The sequence below is a fragment of the Salvelinus sp. IW2-2015 genome, linkage group LG5 (genome assembly GCF_002910315.2).
Source record: "Salvelinus sp. IW2-2015 linkage group LG5, ASM291031v2, whole genome shotgun sequence".
Classification (NCBI taxonomy): Eukaryota; Metazoa; Chordata; class Actinopteri; order Salmoniformes; family Salmonidae; genus Salvelinus; species Salvelinus sp. IW2-2015.
The window spans coordinates 21,556,442-21,575,983 of record NC_036844.1 but is presented as its reverse complement, the minus strand read 5'-3'; the positions used below and the strand labels follow the sequence as shown (position 1 = coordinate 21,575,983).

The window sequence follows — 19,542 nt, the reverse complement described above, 5'->3', positions numbered from 1 at the left end:
TTGTGGTAATGACTGGAGCGGAATAGGTGGAATGGTATCAAATACATCGAACACATGGTATGGTGCCATTCCATTCGCCCCGTTCAAGCCATTATTATGAGCCGTCCTCCCCTCAGCAACCTCCACTGGCCTACACATACACTTGCAGCCTTAGGCCAATACTATGAATCAAAGAAAACCCAACGAGGGCCTCCATGATTTAACAAATGCACTGTATGACCTCCAGCTCCTGTCTTGCCAATCTCCCACGTCATGTTTCAAAGCCCTTTGCTAACACACTGCCTTGACCCAGAACCCACGAGAGCCATAAGGAAACCTGTGAGCTGGCGCATGGACACTTTCACAAACGTCCCCCTCAGACTGACGTGCTGCTGGCCGGCGACATGGAAACTCGTGGCACCGCGCTGAAACCCGTGTCGACCTGCTGGACCAGCGATGACAGACGATGACCACAGAGCGGCAGATTGTTTCCTGTTATTGAAGGACTACAGAGAAATAACCCCCCCCCCCAGTGGCCCACTGTGGATAGAAGGGAAGTGTCGCTCACAGCTTATAGAGGAGACACCCCCTAAATGCTGAGGTGTACGTGCAGACTGTCTGGTGTGCATGGGACGTTGCTGTGCTAGGCTTGTGGGTGCTTATCTATCTAGCTGTCTGTGATGAATGGCCAATGTACTGTGGTCCTCCTGTGTCTACTTACATGTAGAGGGGTGTCCACAACAAGCTGAGCTTGTGTGCATGTTGTATTTAACACCTTAGGGATGAATTGGAACGCCGACTGCGAGTCAGGCCTAATCACCCAATATCAGTGCCCGACCTCACTAATGCTCGTATGGCTGAAAGGAAGCAAGTCTGAGCAGCAATGTTTGAACATCTAGTGAAAAGCCTTCCCAGAAGAGTGGAGGCTGTTATAGCAGCAAAAGGGAGACCGAGACCGACTCCCTATTAATGTCCATGATTTTGGAATGAGATGTTCGACGAGCAGGTGTCCACATACTTTTGGTCATGTAGTGTATGTGTAAATTCGGAATATGATTATTCCTCAATATGTTTTGTAGCCATTACATGTTTGCTATAGTACCAGTCCTGTGAAAAAATGGACTATAGGATTTTGTGTTTGCTATGTAGCCTACAAAAACACTTGCTTCATGATTCCAGATCATGACTCGTTTATACTATGGAAAATGTATACATTTCAGATTGTTGACACCAGACTTACAGGGGAGATACCTAAGATAACATTCTTGACTACATGACTCCAGGGAAGAACAAAAAACATTCATGTATCACATAACTCAAATCCTGTTAGATGGTGTTGAGGTCAGGGCTCTGTGCAGGCCAGTCAAGTTCTTCCACACCGATCTCGACAAACAATTTCTGTATGGACCTCGCTTTGTGCAAGGGGGCATTGTAATGCTGAATCAGGAAAGGTCCTTCCCCAAAATGTTGCCACTAAGCTGGAACTAAAAGGCTGAGCCCGAACCATTAAAAACAGCCCCAGACCATTATGCCTCCTCCACCAAAGTTTAGAGTTGTCAGTATGCATTGGGGTAGGTAGCATTCTCCTGGCATCCGCCAAACACAGATTTGTCCGTCGGACTGCCAGATGGTTAAGCGTGATTCATCACTCCAGAGAATGCGTTTCCACTGCTACAGAGTACAATGGCGGCAAGATTTAGACCACTCCAGCCGATGTTTGGCATTGCGCATTTCCATGAAGCTCCCAACGAACAGTTATTGTGCTGATGTTGCTTCCATAGGCAGTTTGGAACTCATTAGTGAGTGTTGCAACCGAGGACCGATGATTTTTGCCCACTACGCGCTTCAGCATTTGGCGGCACCGTTCTGTGAACTTGTGTGGCCTACTACTTCGCGGCTGACCCATTGTTGCTCCTAGATGTTTCCAATTAACAATAACAGTACTTACAGTTGACCGGGATAGCTCTAGCAGGGCAGAAATTTGACAAACTGACTTGTTGGAAAGGTGGCATCCTATGATGGTGCCATGTTGAAAGTCATTGAGCTATTCAGTAACGCCATGCGTCTGCCAATGTTTGTCTATGGAGATTGCATGACTGTGTGCTCAATTTTATACATCTGTCAGCAACAGGTGTGGCTGAAATAGCAGAATCCACTAATTTGAAGTAGTGTCCACATACTTTTGTATGTACTGTATAGTGTACCATTTATTTACTTCATGTATTTTTTATTTAACCTTTACATACCTAGGCAAGTCAGTTAAGAACAAATTCTTATTTACAATGACGGCCTACCAAAAGTCAAAAGGCCTCCTGCGGGGACGGGGGATTCAAAATATAGTACAAAACACACATCACGACAAGAGAGACACCACAACACTACATAAAGAGAGACCTAAGACAATAACATAGCATGGCAGCAACACCACATGACAACAACATGGTAGCAACACAACATGGTAGCAGCACAAAACATGGTACAAACATTATTGGCACAAAAGCAAGAAGGTAGAGACAACGATACATCACGCGAAGCAGCCACAACTGTCAGCAAGTGTCCATGATTGAGTCTTGAATGGAGAGAAAACTGTCTAGTTTGAGTGGTTTTTGCAGCTCGTTCCAGTACTTGTACTGCAGTGGAGGCTTCGAGGGGAGGACAGATCATAATAATGGCTGGAACAGAGTGAATGGAATTGCATCAAACACATGAAAAACACCTATTCCAGCAATTACCACAAGCCCATCCTCCCCAGTTAAGGTGCCACCAACCTCCTGTGCTGTACTGTTCAATTCTTATGTTTTCATTTAAAATATCCTAAATTAATTTAAAGGTTGCATGTATCACTTTTACAAACTTGTTCACCTGCATGCAGGCCAACAGTAGACAAAGTAATTAACACATTAATAAAAATTCTTATTCCAATTCAAATAAAATTAAATAAAATTGTATTTGTCACATACACATGGTTAGCAGATGTTAATGCGAGTGTAGCGAAATGCTTGTGCTTCTACTTCTGACCGTGCAGTAATATCTAACAAGTAATCTAACAATTTCACAACAACTACCTTATACACACAAGTGTAAAGGAATGAATAAGAATTTGTACATAAAAATACATGGATGAGCGATGGCCGAACGGCATAGGCAAGATGCAGTAGATGGTATAGAGTACAGTATATACATATGAGATGAGTAATGTAGGGTATGTAAACATTATACAAAGTGGCATTGTTTAAAGTGGCTAGTGATACATTTATTACATCCAATTTTTTGTTATTAAAGTGGCTAGAGATTTGAGTCAGTATGTTGGCAGCAGCCACTCAATGTTAGTGATGGCTGTTTAACAGTCTGATGGCCTTGAGATAGAAGCTGTTTTTCAGTCTCTCGGTCCCAGCTTTGATGCACCTGTACTGACCTCGCCTTCTGGATGATAGCGGGATGAACAGGCAGTGGCTCGGGTGGTTGTTGTCCTTGATGATCTTTTTGGCCTTTCTGTGACATCGGGTGGTGTAGGTTTCCTGGAGGCCAGGTAATTTGCCCCCGGTGATGCGTTGTGCACACCTCACTACCCTCTGGAGAGCCTTACGGCGGTACCAGGCGGTGATACAGCCCGACAGGATGCTCTCGATTGTGCATCTGTAAAAGTTTTAATTTCCTCAGCCTCCTGAGGTTGAAGAGGCTTAATGACGAGTTTGGAGGGTACTATGGTATTAAATACTGAGCTGTAGTTGATGAACAGCATTCGTACATGGGTATTCCTCTTGTCCAGATAGGTTAGGGCAGTGTGCAGTGTGATTGTGATTGCGATTGCGTCGTCTGTGGACCTATTGGGGTGGTAAGCAAAATGGAGTGGGTCTAGGGTGTCAGGTAGGGTGGAGGTGATATGGTCCTTGACTAGTCTCTCAAAGCCCTTCATGATGACGGAAGTGAGTGCTACGGGGCGATAGTCATTTAGCTCAGCTACTTTAGCTTTCTTGGGAACAGGAACAATGGTGGCCCTCTTGAAGCATGTGGGAACAGCAGACTGGGATAAGGGTTGATTGAATATGTCCGTAAACACACCAGCCAGCTGGTCTGCGCATGCTCTGAGGACACAGCTGGGGATGCCGTCTGGGCCGGCAGCCTTGCAAGGGTTAACACTTTTAAATGTTTTACTCACGTTTTGGTAGCGGGCCGTGTTGGTGGCACTGTATTGTCCTCACAGCGAGCAAAGAAGTTGTTTAGTTTGTCTGGGAGCAAGACATCGTTGTCCGCGACGGGGCTTGTTTTCTTTTTGTAGTCCGTGATTGACTGTAGACCCTGCCACATACCTCTCGTGTCTGAGCCATTGAATTGCGACTCTACTTTGTCTCTATACTGACGCTTAGCTTGTTTGATTGCCTTGCGGAGGGAATAGCTACACTGTTTGTATTCGGTCATGTTTCCGGTCGCCTTTGCCCTGATTAAAAGCAGTGGTTCGCTCTTTCAGTTTTGGCGAATGCTGCCATCAATCCACGGTTTCTGGTTGGGGAAGGTTTTAATAGTCGCTGTGGGTACAACATCACCGATGCACTTGCTAATAAACTCGCTCACCGAATCAGCGTATTCATCAATGTTATTGTCGGACGCTATGCGGAACATATCCCAGTCCACGTGATCGAAACAATCTTGAAGCGTGGATTCCGATTGGTCGGACCAGCGTTGAACAAACCTGAGCACGGGTGTTTCCCTCGGTCCCTCCGAAAGGAAGTTAGAGTAACAATGATCCAGGGTTTTGCCAGCCCGGGTCGCGCATTCGATATGCTGATAAAATTTAGGGAGCCTTGTTTTCAGATTAGCCTTGTTAAAATCCCCCAGCTACAATAAATGCAGCCTCAGGATATGTGGTTTCCAGTTTACATAGAGTCCAATGAAGTTCTTTCAGGGCCGTCGATGTGTCTGCATGGGGGGGATATACATGACTGTGATTATAATCTAAGAGAATTCTCTTGGTGGATAATGCGGTCGGCATTTGATTGTAAGGAATTCTAGGTCAGGTGAAGAACAGGAGTTCCTGTATGTTGTTATGATCACGCCACGTCTCGTTAATCATAAGGCATGTTTCTTCTTACCAGAGAGATGTTTATTTCTGTCGGCGCGATGCGTGAAGAAACCAGGTGGCTGTAACGACTCTGATAACATATCCAGAGTGAGCCATGTTTCCGTGAAACAAAGAACGTTACAATCTCTGATGTCTCTCTGGAAGGCAACCCCTGCTCGGATTTCGTCTACCTTGTTGTCAAGAAACTGGACATTGGCGAGTAGTATACTTGGGAGCGGTGCGCGATGTGCCCGTCTACGGAGCCTGACCAGAAGACCAGTCTGCCCCTTCTGCGGCGCCGTTGTTTTGGGTCGCCGGCTGGGATCCGATCCATTGTCCTGGGTGGTGGACCAAACAGAGGATCCGCTTCGGGAAAGTCATATTCCTGGTCGTAATGTTGGTAAGTTGATGTTGCTCTTATATCCAATAGTTCCTCTCGGCTGTATGTAATAAAACAATGTAAAAATAATACATAAAAAAACAAAATACTGCATAGTTTCCTAGGAACGCGAAGCGAGGCGGCCATCTCTGTCGGCTGTCTTGGCAACAACAATATCAAAATGTCTGCTCTTACTCCATAAATGGCACAGACATGTAAACATTGTTTTCATCAAGTCATTACCAGACCACTTCATAACTATAAATGTTCAATGCTCACACAGATGACAGTGATAGTCTTGTATTTCAGATATGTTTTTAATAAAGATCCTGTCATGTGTGATTCCAAGAAGGCTGCAGCTATTGTTGCAGTAGGATATAAAGAATGTGATTTATTTCAGCTTTTATTTCTTTCATCACATTCCCAGTGGGTCAGAAGTTTGCATACACTCAATTAGTATTTGGTAGCATTGCCTTTAAAGTGTTTAACTTGGGTCAAACGTTTTGGGTAGCCTTCCACAAGCTTCCCACAATAAGTTGGGTGAATTTTGGCCCATTCCTCCTGACAGAGCAGGTGTAACTGAGTCAGGTTTGTAGGCCTCCTTGCTCGCACACACTTTTTCAGTTCTGCCCACAAATGTTCTATAGGATTGAGGTCAGGGCTTTGTGATGGCCACTCCAATACCTTGACTTTTTTGTCCTTAAGCCATTTTGCCACAACTTTGGAAGTATGCTTGGGGTCATTGTCCATTTGGAAGACCCATTTGCGACCAAGCTTTAACTTCCTGACTGATGTTATGAGATGTTGCTTCAATATATAATGTTTGTTCCTCATGATGCCATCGATTTTGTGAAGTGCACCAGTCCCTCCTGCAGCAAAGCACCCCCACAACATGATGCTGCCACCCCAGTGCTTCACGGTTGGGATGGTGTTCTTCGGCAAGCCTCCCCCTTTTTCCTCCAAACATAATGATGGTCATTATGGCCAAACAGTTCTATTTTTGTTTCATCAGACCAGAGGACATTTCTCCAGAAAGTACGATCTTTGTCCCCATGTGCATTTGCAAACCCTAGTCTGGCTTTTTCATGGCAGTTTTGGACCAGTGGCTTCTTCCTTGCTGAGCGGCCTTTCAGGTTATGTCGATATAGGACTCGTTTTACTGTGGATATAGATACTTTTGTACCTGTTTCCTCCAGCATCTTCACAAGGTCCTTTGCTGTTGTTCTGGCATTGATTTGCACCAAAGTACGTTCATCTCTAGGAGAAAGAACACGTCTCTTTCCTTAACTGTTTGACGGCTGCGTGATCCCATGGTGTTTATGCTTGCGTACTATTGTTTGTACAGATGAACGTGGTACCTTCAGGCGTTTGGAAATTGCTCCCAAGGATGAACCAGACTTGTGGAGGTCTACAATTTTTTTTCTGAGGTCTTGGCTGATTTCCTTTGATTTTCCCATGATGTCAAGCAAAGAGGCATTGAGTTTGAAGGTAGGCCTTGAAATACATCCACAGGTACACCTCCAATTGACTCAAATGATGTCAATTAGCCTATCAGAAGCTTCTAAAGCCATGACATAATTTCTGGAATTTTTCAAGGTTTTTAAAGGCCCCGTCCACTTAGTGTATGTAAACTTCTGACCCACTGGAAYTGTGATACAGTGAATTATAAGTGAAATAATCTGTCTGTAAACAATTGTTGGAAAAAATGACTTGTGTCATGCACAAAGTAGATGTCCTAACCGACTTGCCAAAACTATAGTTTGTTAACAAGACATTTTAATGACTTCCGTCACAAATATACAACTGACTGGATAACTTATTAATTAGCCCTACAAATAAGACATTTGACAAGAGGACAATTGTTGGATATCATCATCACATCATACCATTCTATATTAGTCATATGTTTATACATAATTATTAATTTTTCATTCTGAAATTACATCCCTGGTAACATGATGTAAATTTGTTCTCATAAACAAAACAAAACAAAAGGATGAGAGAGAGTACAGTCACAAGTCACAACTCCCATAAAGCGACAAATGATGATTGTGGCAATATTGGCCTCAAGAGGGCGGTGTGGTCCCTAGTTGTTTTTGACAATAATATGTTATACTGAGGTGAGATTCTTCCAAAACCTAGGGATCATCATCATCATCATCATCATCATCATCATCATCATCATCATCATCATCCCATCTGAGATTATAAAGACACAACCCCTTTACTCTTGATAATACGTAACATTTTGGGTTATTGGTATGTTATTACAATGTAATAAACCATGTTGAATGGGTTATGGAAAGACCAAACTCATGCTTCTGTGATTTATACTTTCTTTTCTTTCATTAGGCTGCTACCGGTCGACCATATCTCATTGTTGTCGATTCACCTGAGATGCAAAATCTCAAAGAAATCCCTAGTTTCTCTCACAATGTTCTGTGCTGACAAGCAGTGCGAGTATTGACGTCAGTCACCGGCATTAGCACCAGCGCGCGAAGCTCTGGTCTTTGGGGTGGTACGAAAGTAAATCTGCGCTTCCCCGCCCGCCCAGCTACACTAGAAAGTTTATGAGGGTTTACATGACTGACTGCTTCTTTTGCACTCGTAGTTTATACCCGCAATTTAAAAGGGACATTCTCCGTTGATATGTGAGTTTCTTTTAATCAATGCTTTGCTGACAGCTTTAGCTGTTGTCCCTGGTACAATATATTACCTTTATGTGTTGTTTATTTGAAGCCAATGATAGGTGACAATTAGGTAAGATAACTTGTTAACATGAATTATAAAGTTGTGAACTGTGAGCTATTGTCAGATAAACGTCTAGCCTATAGCCGTATTATCGTACATTTCTGAAAACCAGAACTATGAGTTTCACTTATTCGTCCTATTTATTTCAGCCAAATAAAAACATTAACGGTTTTGCTTTGGTTTCACTTTAATAGCCTGTCTTCCGTTTACCTGAAATATTCAACTACTTTCTAGTGACCATTTTCTATAGTTAAACCGTTATTAGGTATTTGACTCAATAATTCGTGTTTGTCTGGTTAAGGAAGTAGCCAAAGTTACTTTTGTTTTGCTTTGGTTGCATAAACAGTTTATATAGTATTTTCCCCTCGCTCTATATGAATCATATAACAAGAGCAGTCTCCCCCGCTTATCAGATCTCCCTATTGTAACATTATTTAAAGAAAGCGACGCCATACTGTTTCCTGGCAGACTGGGCCAGCAGTTACTGACCACTGGATAACCCTAGAGCTCCGGGCCCCATGATAATATTCTAGGCTATCCAAGGACAGACAATCACATTGGAAGTATAAATGTTATATGTTTGTAGCCTATCATTAGTTCCACATGCAGAAGTTGATGGCAATGTCACGTGTCAAGTTTTAACGAATTATCCCATTTTTTATCTGAATTTGGTATGGCAGCAACAGTTCTAATCAAGCACCTAACTAGAAATGGGGGGTAGTTGAGTAGAGAGAGGTACAGTACATACATTTATTAGAAATTGCCTTGTTAATCATCACTAACATAGATGTTAATCAGTGTACTTCATCTGATCCTGGACGTTTAGGAAGAGGCCCTCTGGAGAGAACATTTTATCCTATAATAATCTCAGATACCACTATTCCAGATAAAAGACAGAAAAAAAGAAAGTGATGCAGTTTATAATCTTGGCAACACCATCTCACAATTTAATTTTCAACAGGAAAGGTTACTTGAGGGGATTTGTTAAGCTTGCCAGCATTGAGTGTAGAGGATGAGTATTACATTGATTAATATGCATTGACATTATGTTAATTATACTCTGATGTAATTATATAAATGTGCAGCATCAGTAATACCAGAGGTATACACTATTCCTTATTGATTGGATATTTTCAGTATTCACCTCATCTATGACTTTGCTTGGCAGTTGGCAATCTCCTACTGACGCCCCGCCTCTTTTCTCCTAGCTGACCTTTGACCTATCAAGGCTGGATTTGTGTGGTAACCCCTCTGGAGCGGAACCACTGCCACCACAGTCACAGCCGTGCTGCCATTGGACGAGGACGCTGCCCGAGCACCTAGACACCGGCAAGTTCTTCATTGTGACTCCCACAGATATCTGACTTAGAGATGGAGAGCAGCAACATGCCACTTTTACCTCTGCTTCTACTCTGCCTTGCCTTCGCCACTTCAGGTAAGACCAACGGTTGGTTGAACCTCCAACTTCCATCTCTTCTTAATGGTTGTGTAAGTGAAGAGCTGTTTGGTTGACGGCTAGTGTGCTAGACTCGACTTGGAGACTGGTGCTGAATTGAAGCCTAGAGGGTCTTTCCTTCTGTGTAAGCAAAGTTCAAAAACCGGCATTAACCTTGATTTGAACTGTCATGATTTACTTATTCTAACCTCATCTCTTTTTTAAAAAACAACCAGGGCTTTATTTTCACAGCTGTTTTCAGTGGTTCTCTCAGGATTACCAGTTGATTGGATGAGTCTGTATATAGAGGTGTAACGTGTATAGTGACTGACAATATTTCCTAAAGACTACTTTCATTGAAACTCATAAAGTATAAGGACTAAATGAGAAATGTGTGCATCCTGTTTATTATTGTGCTGGTATACGCTATAGGTAGCCTAGATTTGTCTTGGTTTGCGTGTATATTTGATATATTTATCAAGTAAGTTTTTGGGGCGTATGATTAAAAAAATAGGTATGTTAAATAGAGCTCGCGAGCTTGTAGTCCTAAAAAATGGAAATTAAACCTCAGGTTTGTTCAGCTATTCCTAAAAATCAATGGTGAATGAATGGGGTTTTGGGATAAACACAAAGAATAAGGTTTGAGGTTAACACAGGCTTAGATCTTATACATTTGTAATATCAGTCAGTTAACATGACCTTTATGAATTATGAAGCATTTATCTGCTTTATGTGCTTATTTTGATTACATAAATGTTTCAAAATTCACAAAAAGTGACATTAGCTGATAGAGATGTCATAGAACAAAACTAATAAGATCTCCTAAGCCTGTGTTTACCACAGGTCTTATTTTCCTCTTTTATCCCAAAACCCTACAAAAAAAAACATTAATTTCCCCATAGGCTTTGGCCAACAAGCAATGGTGGTACCCTCCATTAGTTCATACAAAAAGGTGCCATTACAATTGCTCTCTGTGGCTGCAGTGGTTAGTTGGCAGTTAGCTGGAGTGTTATGTAGGAAATGGAAGAGAATCTGCAGTGTTCAGTTATGCTCTGACAGGTCTTGTGTTATGCTCTGGCCGCTAACATGTGTAGATCCTTGGAGTGATGCTTATTTCAGATAGTTATGTCAGACAGAGCAGGTGTAGTTCATGCTATTCCAGTGGATCCTCATGTTCGTGCACTGGTATATGCACATTTTATGTATTTGGCTCTTGCAGACAAAGGAAAGCAGTCCAAAACAGTTTGTATTATTATTTTTATTTCTTATTGTTGTACCATTGTGGAGAAGGAACCTGCAAGTAGCATTTTGTTGGATGGTATATACCATGTTTATCCTGTACATACGACTAATACAACTTGAAACTGCAACATAACCGAGACATGCCAAGACATTTATTGGAATATTCTGTGAGACTTCCAAATAGGAATACTATAGCAACGTTTCTGAATACAGCATTTTTTACACCCATCACTAGTGAGTGGCTGAGGTTGTGGCTGCAACTGTGACTGTCTGTCGACAGTGTAGCCCTCTGTAGTGGATTCTAGTTGGGAATCTGTGTCGACTGCTTTGGTCTCACTGGATTAAATCCCTGTTGCCCCTGTTGGGGGCCTCCGTTTGGGCTCCAGACAGTAGTTGGACTCCAGACTTCTGTTCTGTAGTTCCATGGGGGCCATCAGCTGTACAGCCCCTCTCTGGGGGTGTCCCTACAGGAGGATAGGTTGACTGTAGGCCTCATCGGCTCCCCACTGCAGTTAGTTCCCCGTGGGAGCCTGACGTGATGGTTGTCGACTCTTGGCCTCCCGCTGCACTTCCTCCCAGCCGGGTCCTTCTCTACAGACTGGAGGAAAAGTACAAAAGTGATTAGGCAGCTGCCGTAGAGGGAGGGGAGCCTGAAGGAGAGCTTGGGGGAAGCTGACAGACTAGGGGGAGGGAGATGGAGGGAAGAAAGGTAAGGAGAGCAGCAGAACAGCAGGCAGGGAAGCCACTAGGACCACATCCTGAGGAAGCTATGCTGGAGGCTGGGGGGGTGTTGAGGGTTGGAGATGGTGGTGGCGGTTAAGCGTGGATTATGTAACTATCCAACAACACATCAGTGACACAGTGGGTTGATCGGGAAAGGGGTGCAGAGAGAGAGAAAGGGATGAAAGGAGAGGGAAGGAGAGAGAGAGAGAGAGAGAGAGAGAGAGAGAGAGAGAGAGAGAGAGAGAGAGAGAGAGAGAGGAGGGTGAAGTGAGGGATGAGGCAGAGAGATTGAGAGACAGAGAGAGAGAGAGAGACAGATGATGCTAAGGAGAGGTAGAACAGAAAGAGGGGGAGGGACTAAAGGGAGAGAGAGATTGTGTGTGAGAGAGAAATACACTATGGCAAGATGCAGAGAGAGATGAGAGAGAAAGAGAGGGATAAAAAGAGGTGACAGACAGCTCCTTAGTAGGAACTTGCAGAGGGAAATAACAAAAAAACAAAAAAAACTGCTGCCTCTGTTAAAAATGGCGTTGAGAGTCTAAATAGCCCACTTCCCCACACTGCAGCCAGACTGGGTGGCAGGACCAGGGAGACATAGTGACGCGACCACTTGTCGCTGCTGCAGACCGATTTCTATCTCACTGTTGCAATCAACAATCCATTTCTGACTGCCTCTTTTTCTCTCTTTGACTAGCAGTGCTGAGCAGGACTAGCTACCCAGTGGGCACACGCTGGTTGAATAAACGTTGTTTCCACGTCATTTCAATGAAATTACATTGAACCAACGTGGAATAGATGGTGAATTGATGTCTGTGCCCAGTGGGTATGCTAAAGTATGTTGTTCACCTCTCTACCTATCTCTCTCTCTCTCTCTCTCTCTTGCTCTCTCTCTATTTCTGTCTGTTGTACCTAAAAGGGAGAGTAAGCGTTTGATGAGTTACAATAATGTTTGCTGCCGGATAACTTTTCCTGTTTGTGTATAGATTATGAATGATGTGTGATGGTTCACTTTATCTCTGGAGTAAAGCAGGGCAGCAGCAGTGTCATATAAAATGTTTAGAGACAAATCATTTTTTCCCAGCTTGTGAGTTATGTTTTTCTTGAAGTAAGTTGTTAACAAGGCACCCCTCATGCGGTAAGGCATATATCAAAGCACTGTAAAACACATCTAGCTCACTCTATTTAGGCTATGCATCACCTAATGTTGATAGGCACACTTTCATCTCAGAAACCATTTAATTTAAGACTTTTCATATCTAGGAAAAACATTTTGAGAGTAACATACACAATCGTTTCTCATCTGCAAGGAGATGCTTGAGCCTCAGTAATTATTCTATTACTTGGCTGTAAGGCAAAGAGAGAGAGAGCACTAGTTCCGTTGAGCTCTTAACAAATACACACAAATATTTACATGGAGTACTTTAGTTTTTAACAAAAGATGACCATGTTAAACGAAAACACATTCATTGATATTTAAGTGTCCACTCGTTTCAGGCACTGTTTCTGGCCAGGCCCTGGACCTTGTCTGCCTGTCTTTCTCATCGTGGTGCACTATCCCTGGGGATCGGTAAGGCCCAGGTCCCCCAGGTTGGGTTGGTCGGCAGGCAGTGGCGTGCGACCTGAATGGCTCATTAGTACATGGCGCGGAGATAAAACTCCTCATCAGAATGGCGACCGCTATGTGCACATGCCAGCGGCAGCCGTCTGCACACTGTGGACAGATAAGGCATGGCGTTGTGTAGCTATTATCTCTGGCCAGTCTCTCCATACTCAGCCAAGGGTCTGCCCAATCAGAAGAAGTCTTGAAAGGGGATTTGTACCTGTCCCTTTAAACATTATTTTTGGGTTATCTTCCCCAAATCCCAGAGAGAGTAGTACTTGGGTTGGCTGTTTGGTACCTATTCCTTATTTCCCACTATGCAAATTCATAAACTATTTAGTATGCTATGTTGATGTGCTGCTTTCTTCAGGCAGAACAGAGATAGTTGTCAGCTAAGCTTCTAAAGGACAGGAAATTATTATTGAACAGTTGATGCTTTGAAGCAATGACAGGTGTCACAGGCTTTAGTTGAAGCTTGTTGCGATGTGTCTCACAAATCTTAAAAACCACGATTGGTGTTCAGAATTGAAACAACGTAGGGTAGCTACAGTCACTTGTTATTTGACCCTAATGGTAGAGCTATGCAAGCCTGGGTGTATAAAGTTGAACCTTCTTGTTGATTCAGGTGTCATGCTGCTTTCTCTGGATTCATGTGGTGAAGTGCTCAAAATTCTCTTTGATTTATGACAAACTTGGTGTGTGTGCTTGTGTGTGTGCACGCATGTGTGTGCTCCTGTGTGTGTTGGCGTGCTTATGTAGGGGCCACATTCAGGGTTATAGAGAGTCCCTCTGAATATGATGGAAGGCTTTTGATAGAATCTTTTCCCATTATTAATACATTGAAAAGTAGAAAGTGTGATCAAGGGATAGGCTTTAATTAAAAGCCCTGTAGTGTAGATGTTTGTCATATGGCTCCAACAAATCCCAAAGCCATGCTCAGAGCTCCTAACAGTCTGTACTTATCTTCCTGAGGAAATATAGTCAAGCTTGTTGACAGCTTTCCACTCTCAGACTATTTCATTACTCTTAGAGGAAGAAAAATAAAACTTGGCACTGCAAAGCAGCACAATCTTTCTGTCTTTGCTCCAGACTCTACCTAACTCCACTTCTTCAACTTCTCAAACGTGTCGAAAAGTAGCAGAACGTTCATAGCTATGCTATCTATGATGCGACGATCCCAAAGTGGGCTCGTTAATATTTTCTGGGAAATCAGTGGAGAAAAACGGGGTAATGTCTGTTGGTTCTATGAGCAACATATGCTGTGCAAAGCGACATCAATCTTGAATGATTGGAAGCACCCAGTGTGCAATGCGTCTCTGCCGTTTCCATCTGCTCAGTGGAACGGAGTTAGCACAGCGACCGCTAAATTAGTCTTTCCCTCCAAAAACCACGTTTGCTAATTAATGCCTGGAAGATGAATAGACTCTCACTATAGAGCAAATTCACAATGTCTCGCCGTTTAGTGATAAATTAATTTGTTCACACTGTGACCAACCTGAAGACTGAGAGCTAATAGAGTGTTTATGGAACACCTTGTCAATTTGAAGGAAGAGACAACCAAAGCAACGAAACGGAAACATTGCACACGCTGATGCTGCCTGGAATATGACAGATATATGTTTCTGTTTGTGTGTGTCTGTGAGAGAGACAGAGAGAGATATAGAGAGAGCCTGTAGTGTATCAATGGGGAACGGCAATGTATTTAACATTCGTCATATCTAAAGTTCCTAGCATCACCATTCTAGGAAAGAACTGCTAGTATAGTGAATGACAAGAGCACACTAAGTTTTTCAACATCAAAGCATCAGATTGCCTTAGGAACAGCAACAGACGGACAAACCATAAAGATTAATTTAGAGACAGCTCTCAAGCTTCTAAGAGATACGTGTGTGTGTGTGTGGGTCAGCCATAGGCCCTCAATGGATTTGTTGTACTACTTCTGACATGAGGAGATATCTGACAAGAGGTGTAAACAGAGCCGATTATATATGAAGACAAGCTGTCTACAGACCAGCTTTCACATCCTCAATGCCAGTGGTGTAAAAATACTTGAAAGTACTAAAGTAGTTTTTTGGGGTATCTGTACTTTACTATTTATATTTTTTCACAACTTTTACTTCACTACATTCCTAAAGAAAAGTATGTACTTTCTAGTCTGTACATTTTCCCTGACACCCAAAAGTACTCGTTACATTTTGAATGCTTAGCAGGACAGGAAAATGGTCTAATTCACACACTTATCAAGAGAACATCCCTGGTCATCCCTACTGCTTCTGATCTGGCGGACTCACTAAACACATGCTTCATTTGTAAATTATGTCTGAGTGTTGGAGTGTGCCCCTGGCTATCCGTAAATGAAAAGAATAAGAAAATGCTGCCGTCTGGTTTGCTTAATATAAGGAATTTGAATTGATTTACACTTTTACTTTTGATACTTGAGTATATTTTAGGAATTACATTTACTTTTGATTCTTAAGTACATTTAAAACCAAATACTTTTCGAATTTTACTCAAGTAGGATTTTACTGGGTGACTTTCACTTTTATGTGAGTAATTTTCTATTAAGCCATCTTTACCTTTACTCAAGTATGACAATCGGGTTCTTTTTCTACCACAGCTCAATTCCATTAACACACCTAAATAACCACACACAAAACAGGGCGTTCCCCGATGTAAACAATCTTGGTCGACCAAAAGTCGGCTGTTCTTTCAACCCAATTGACTGGTTGAAATTTTACCATACAGTATATAGACACATATGTGTTTTAATAAAATCAACGATATACTGTAGGCAATGCATTGAGATTTTCTGATGCTTTAAGCACACTGTTTGATGAAATAAGACACACATGACTTGAGGGAGCCAGAGATCTAACTTAACCTGACCCGACCATCTGGCTTTACTCTGCTGAAGTAGCCGGTCATAGGCTACATGAGGAATCGGCAAACTTTTTCATGTGGAATGCCAGTTTATCTTATCATTTCTACCGATATGAGTGCCAGTTATGGTTTTCATGGAACAGTTTCATTTAATTTATAATAAGGTCTTCGTATCTCAAAATCATTGTCATGTGGTTAATCCTAATTCTATCCCAAAAAATTTTACAAACCTAAAAGATAACTTGTATTGCCATTGCCAACTATGTAAAAACCGCCTATACAGCCAACAAATGTTTGTTCACACTGTGACCAACCTGAGGACTGAGAGCTAATAGAGTGTTTATGGAACACCTTGTCAATTTGAAGGAAGAGACAACCAAAGCAACGAAACGGAAACATTGCACTTGCTGATGCTGCCAGCAATATGACAGATATATGTTTCTGTATGTAAAGCCATTGCAGCCTGCAGGTAGAGAATATCCTGATAAAAATAAATATCCTATAAATCAAATTGGCTACACATGGCCTGTCTGCAACGAACTTGAAACATTGTATCAACTATTACCTTGAGTCAGCCTGAAGCTCCTGCTAGCAAACTTGCAACATTGTATAAATATTCTGGGCCCTCAGAGTTTCCGGTGCCAGTGAGCTTGGGACAGACACAGCTGTAGGCTATTTGCACAAGTGACGAGAAGTAATCAGGTAGGCCTTTTTCATGATGCTTCCACTGGATCAGAGGATAACATTTTTCCCTTTCACGCTGAGTGGTCAAAAGGGAGAGAACTGGAAACATTTTTCAAATACATTGAGGAACTATTGGTGGTGCGTTAAGTCAATCAGAAATACTATCAGATTCCCAAATGGGCACATTTATATTCATACATTTGCACGCAGGCCAGTTAGCCTACAGGCCTACTTCTATCCGTAATCAGGTGCGCGTCCTTACTCAAGATTGACAGGACGGCTCTAAATAAAGACAATGACTAAATTGACAAAACTCGTAAATGGAATAAAATTTACCAAAACTTGTTTCTCACAAGTGTAACATAGGTTGTGCGCTCAACGTGTCCATTCCGAAAATGAGAATGACAAAAGACCGTAACCAAACAAACATTGTATATTAGAAATTATAGGAATTAATGGTAAATGTACTACTGGTGATATATGGAATTAGGAATAGATAGACACTAACAATCAACCGCAAACAATGAATGTGCACAAATTGGCGAGAGAGAGCGCATTCTGGAGAGATACATGCATTGTGAATTTAGCCACACTTCTTGGAAGTGCCATCCCCGCGGCCTCCTCAATGCATTGGTCTCAGCCTCCGCAATGGATTAGTTCACATTAGTTCACAAGACATGTGTTTCGTCTGCCATAAAAAAATCATAATAAAAAATATATACAGTGCATTCGGAAAGTATTCAGACCCCTTGACTTTTTCCACATTTTATTACGTTACAGCCTTATTCAAAAATGTATTAAATATCCCCCCCCCCCCACCATCAAGCTGCATACAATACCCAATAATGACAAAGCAAAAACCGTTTTTTAGAAAAGTTCGCAAATTTATTCAAAATAAAAAACTGAAATATCACATTTACATAAGTATCAGACCCTTTACTCAGTACTTTGTTGAAGCGCCTTTGGCAACTATGACAGCCTTGAATCTTTTTGGGTATCAAGCTACAATCTTGCCACACCTGTATTTGGGGAGTTTCTCCCATTCTTCTTTGCAGATCCTCTCAAGCTCTATCCACTTGGATGGGGAGGTAAATGTAAATATGGTATTTCTGTTTTTTATTTGTTATACATTTGCAAAAATTTCTAAAAACCTGTTTTCGTTTTTTTTTTTGGCATTAATTTAATCCATTTGAGAATAAGGCTGTAACGTAACAAAATGTGGAAAAAGTCAAGGGGTCTGAATACTTTCCCGAATGCAGTGTATATACTGTATATACAAAAGTATGTGGACACGCCTTCAAATTAGTGGATTCAGCTATTTCAGCCACACCCGTTGCTGACAGGTGTATAAAATCGAGCACACATCCATGCAATCTCCATAGACAGACATTAGCAGTAGAATGGTCTTACTGAAGACCTCAGTGACTTTCAACGAGACACCGTCATAGGATGCCACCTTTCCAACAAGTCAGTTTGTCAAATTTCTGTTGGAGCTGCCCCGGTCAACTGTAAATGCTGTTATTGTGAAGTGGAAACGTCTAGAAGCAACAACGGCCACACAAGCTCACAGAACGATAGGCCACACAAGCTCACAGAACGGGACCGCTGAGTGCTGAAGCACGTAGCGCGTAAAAATGTCTGTCCTCGGTTGTAAAACTCACTACAAAGTTCCAAACTGTCTCTGGAAGCAACGTCAGCACAAGAACTGTTCGTTGGGAGTTTTATGAAATGGGTTTCCATGGCCGAGCAGCCGTACACAAGCCTAAGATCACCATGTGCAATGCCAACCGTCGGCTTGAGTGGTCTAAAGCTTGCCGCCATTGGACTCTGGAGCAGTGAAAATGCTTTCTTGGGCGTGATGAATCACGCTTCACTATTTGGTGGATGCCAGAAGAACGCTACCTGCATGAATGCATATTACCAACTGTAAAGTTTGTTGGAGGAGGAATAATGGTCTGGTGCTGTTTTTCATGGTTCGGGCTAGATTTCCCAGTAAAGGGAAATCTTAACGTTACAGCATACAATGCAATTCTAGATGATTCTGTGTTTCCAACTTTGTGGCAACAATTTGGGGAAGGCCCTTTCCTGTTTCAGCATGACAATGCCCCCGTGCACAAAGCGAGGTCCATACAGAAATGGTTTGTTGAGATCAGTGTGGAAGATCAACATCAATGTGTACCCCATATGTGGAAGTTAATGGAGAGCAGTGCAGCGTGAACTTCATTTTAATAGAAAATCACCGCAACAGGAAACGGGGCTTCTTAAAAACAACAGCTGTGAGAAATTCTTACTGGTTGGTAGGTGATCAAATACTTTGTCATGCAATAAAAGCAATTAATTACTTAAAAATCATACAATGTGGATTTTCTGGATTTTTGTTTTAGATTCCGTCTCTCACAGTTGAAGTGTACCTTATGATAAAAATGACAGACCTCTACATGCTTTTGTAAGTTAGGAAAACCTGCAAAATCGGCAGTGCTATCAAATACTTGTTCTCCCACTGTATATACTACATAGCCAAAGTATGTGGGACACCTGCTCATCGAACATCTCATTCCAAAATCATGTCTATTCATATGATGTTGTTCCCCTCTTTGCTGATATAACAGCCTCCACTCTTCTGGGAAGGCTTTCCACTAGATGTTGGAACAATTGCTGCGGGACTTTGCTTCCATTCAGCCACAAGAGCATTAGGTGAGGTCAGGCACTGATGTTGGGGCGATCAGGCCTGGCTCGCAGTCGGCGTTCCAATTCATTCCAAAGGTGTTCGATGGAGTTGAGGTCAGGGCTCTGTGCAGGCCAGCAAGTTT

The 19,542-nt window shown here is 42.3% G+C and overlaps 1 protein-coding gene across 2 annotated transcripts in view; it reads left to right on the top strand.

Annotated features, from left to right (window-relative positions):
- The first annotated feature begins 7,960 nt into the window (after positions 1 to 7,960).
- LOC111964044 (endoglin) overlaps positions 7,961 to 19,542 on the top strand; it is a 52,820-nt gene continuing 41,238 nt past the window's right edge. For both annotated transcript variants that reach the window (XM_023987714.2, XM_023987713.2), the window contains exons 1-2: positions 7,961 to 8,068; positions 9,377 to 9,603. In XM_023987714.2, the coding sequence (XP_023843482.1) occupies positions 9,540 to 9,603 (64 nt within the window). In that variant the 5' untranslated portion in view covers positions 7,961 to 8,068; positions 9,377 to 9,539. The remainder of the gene's footprint in view (positions 8,069 to 9,376; positions 9,604 to 19,542) is intronic.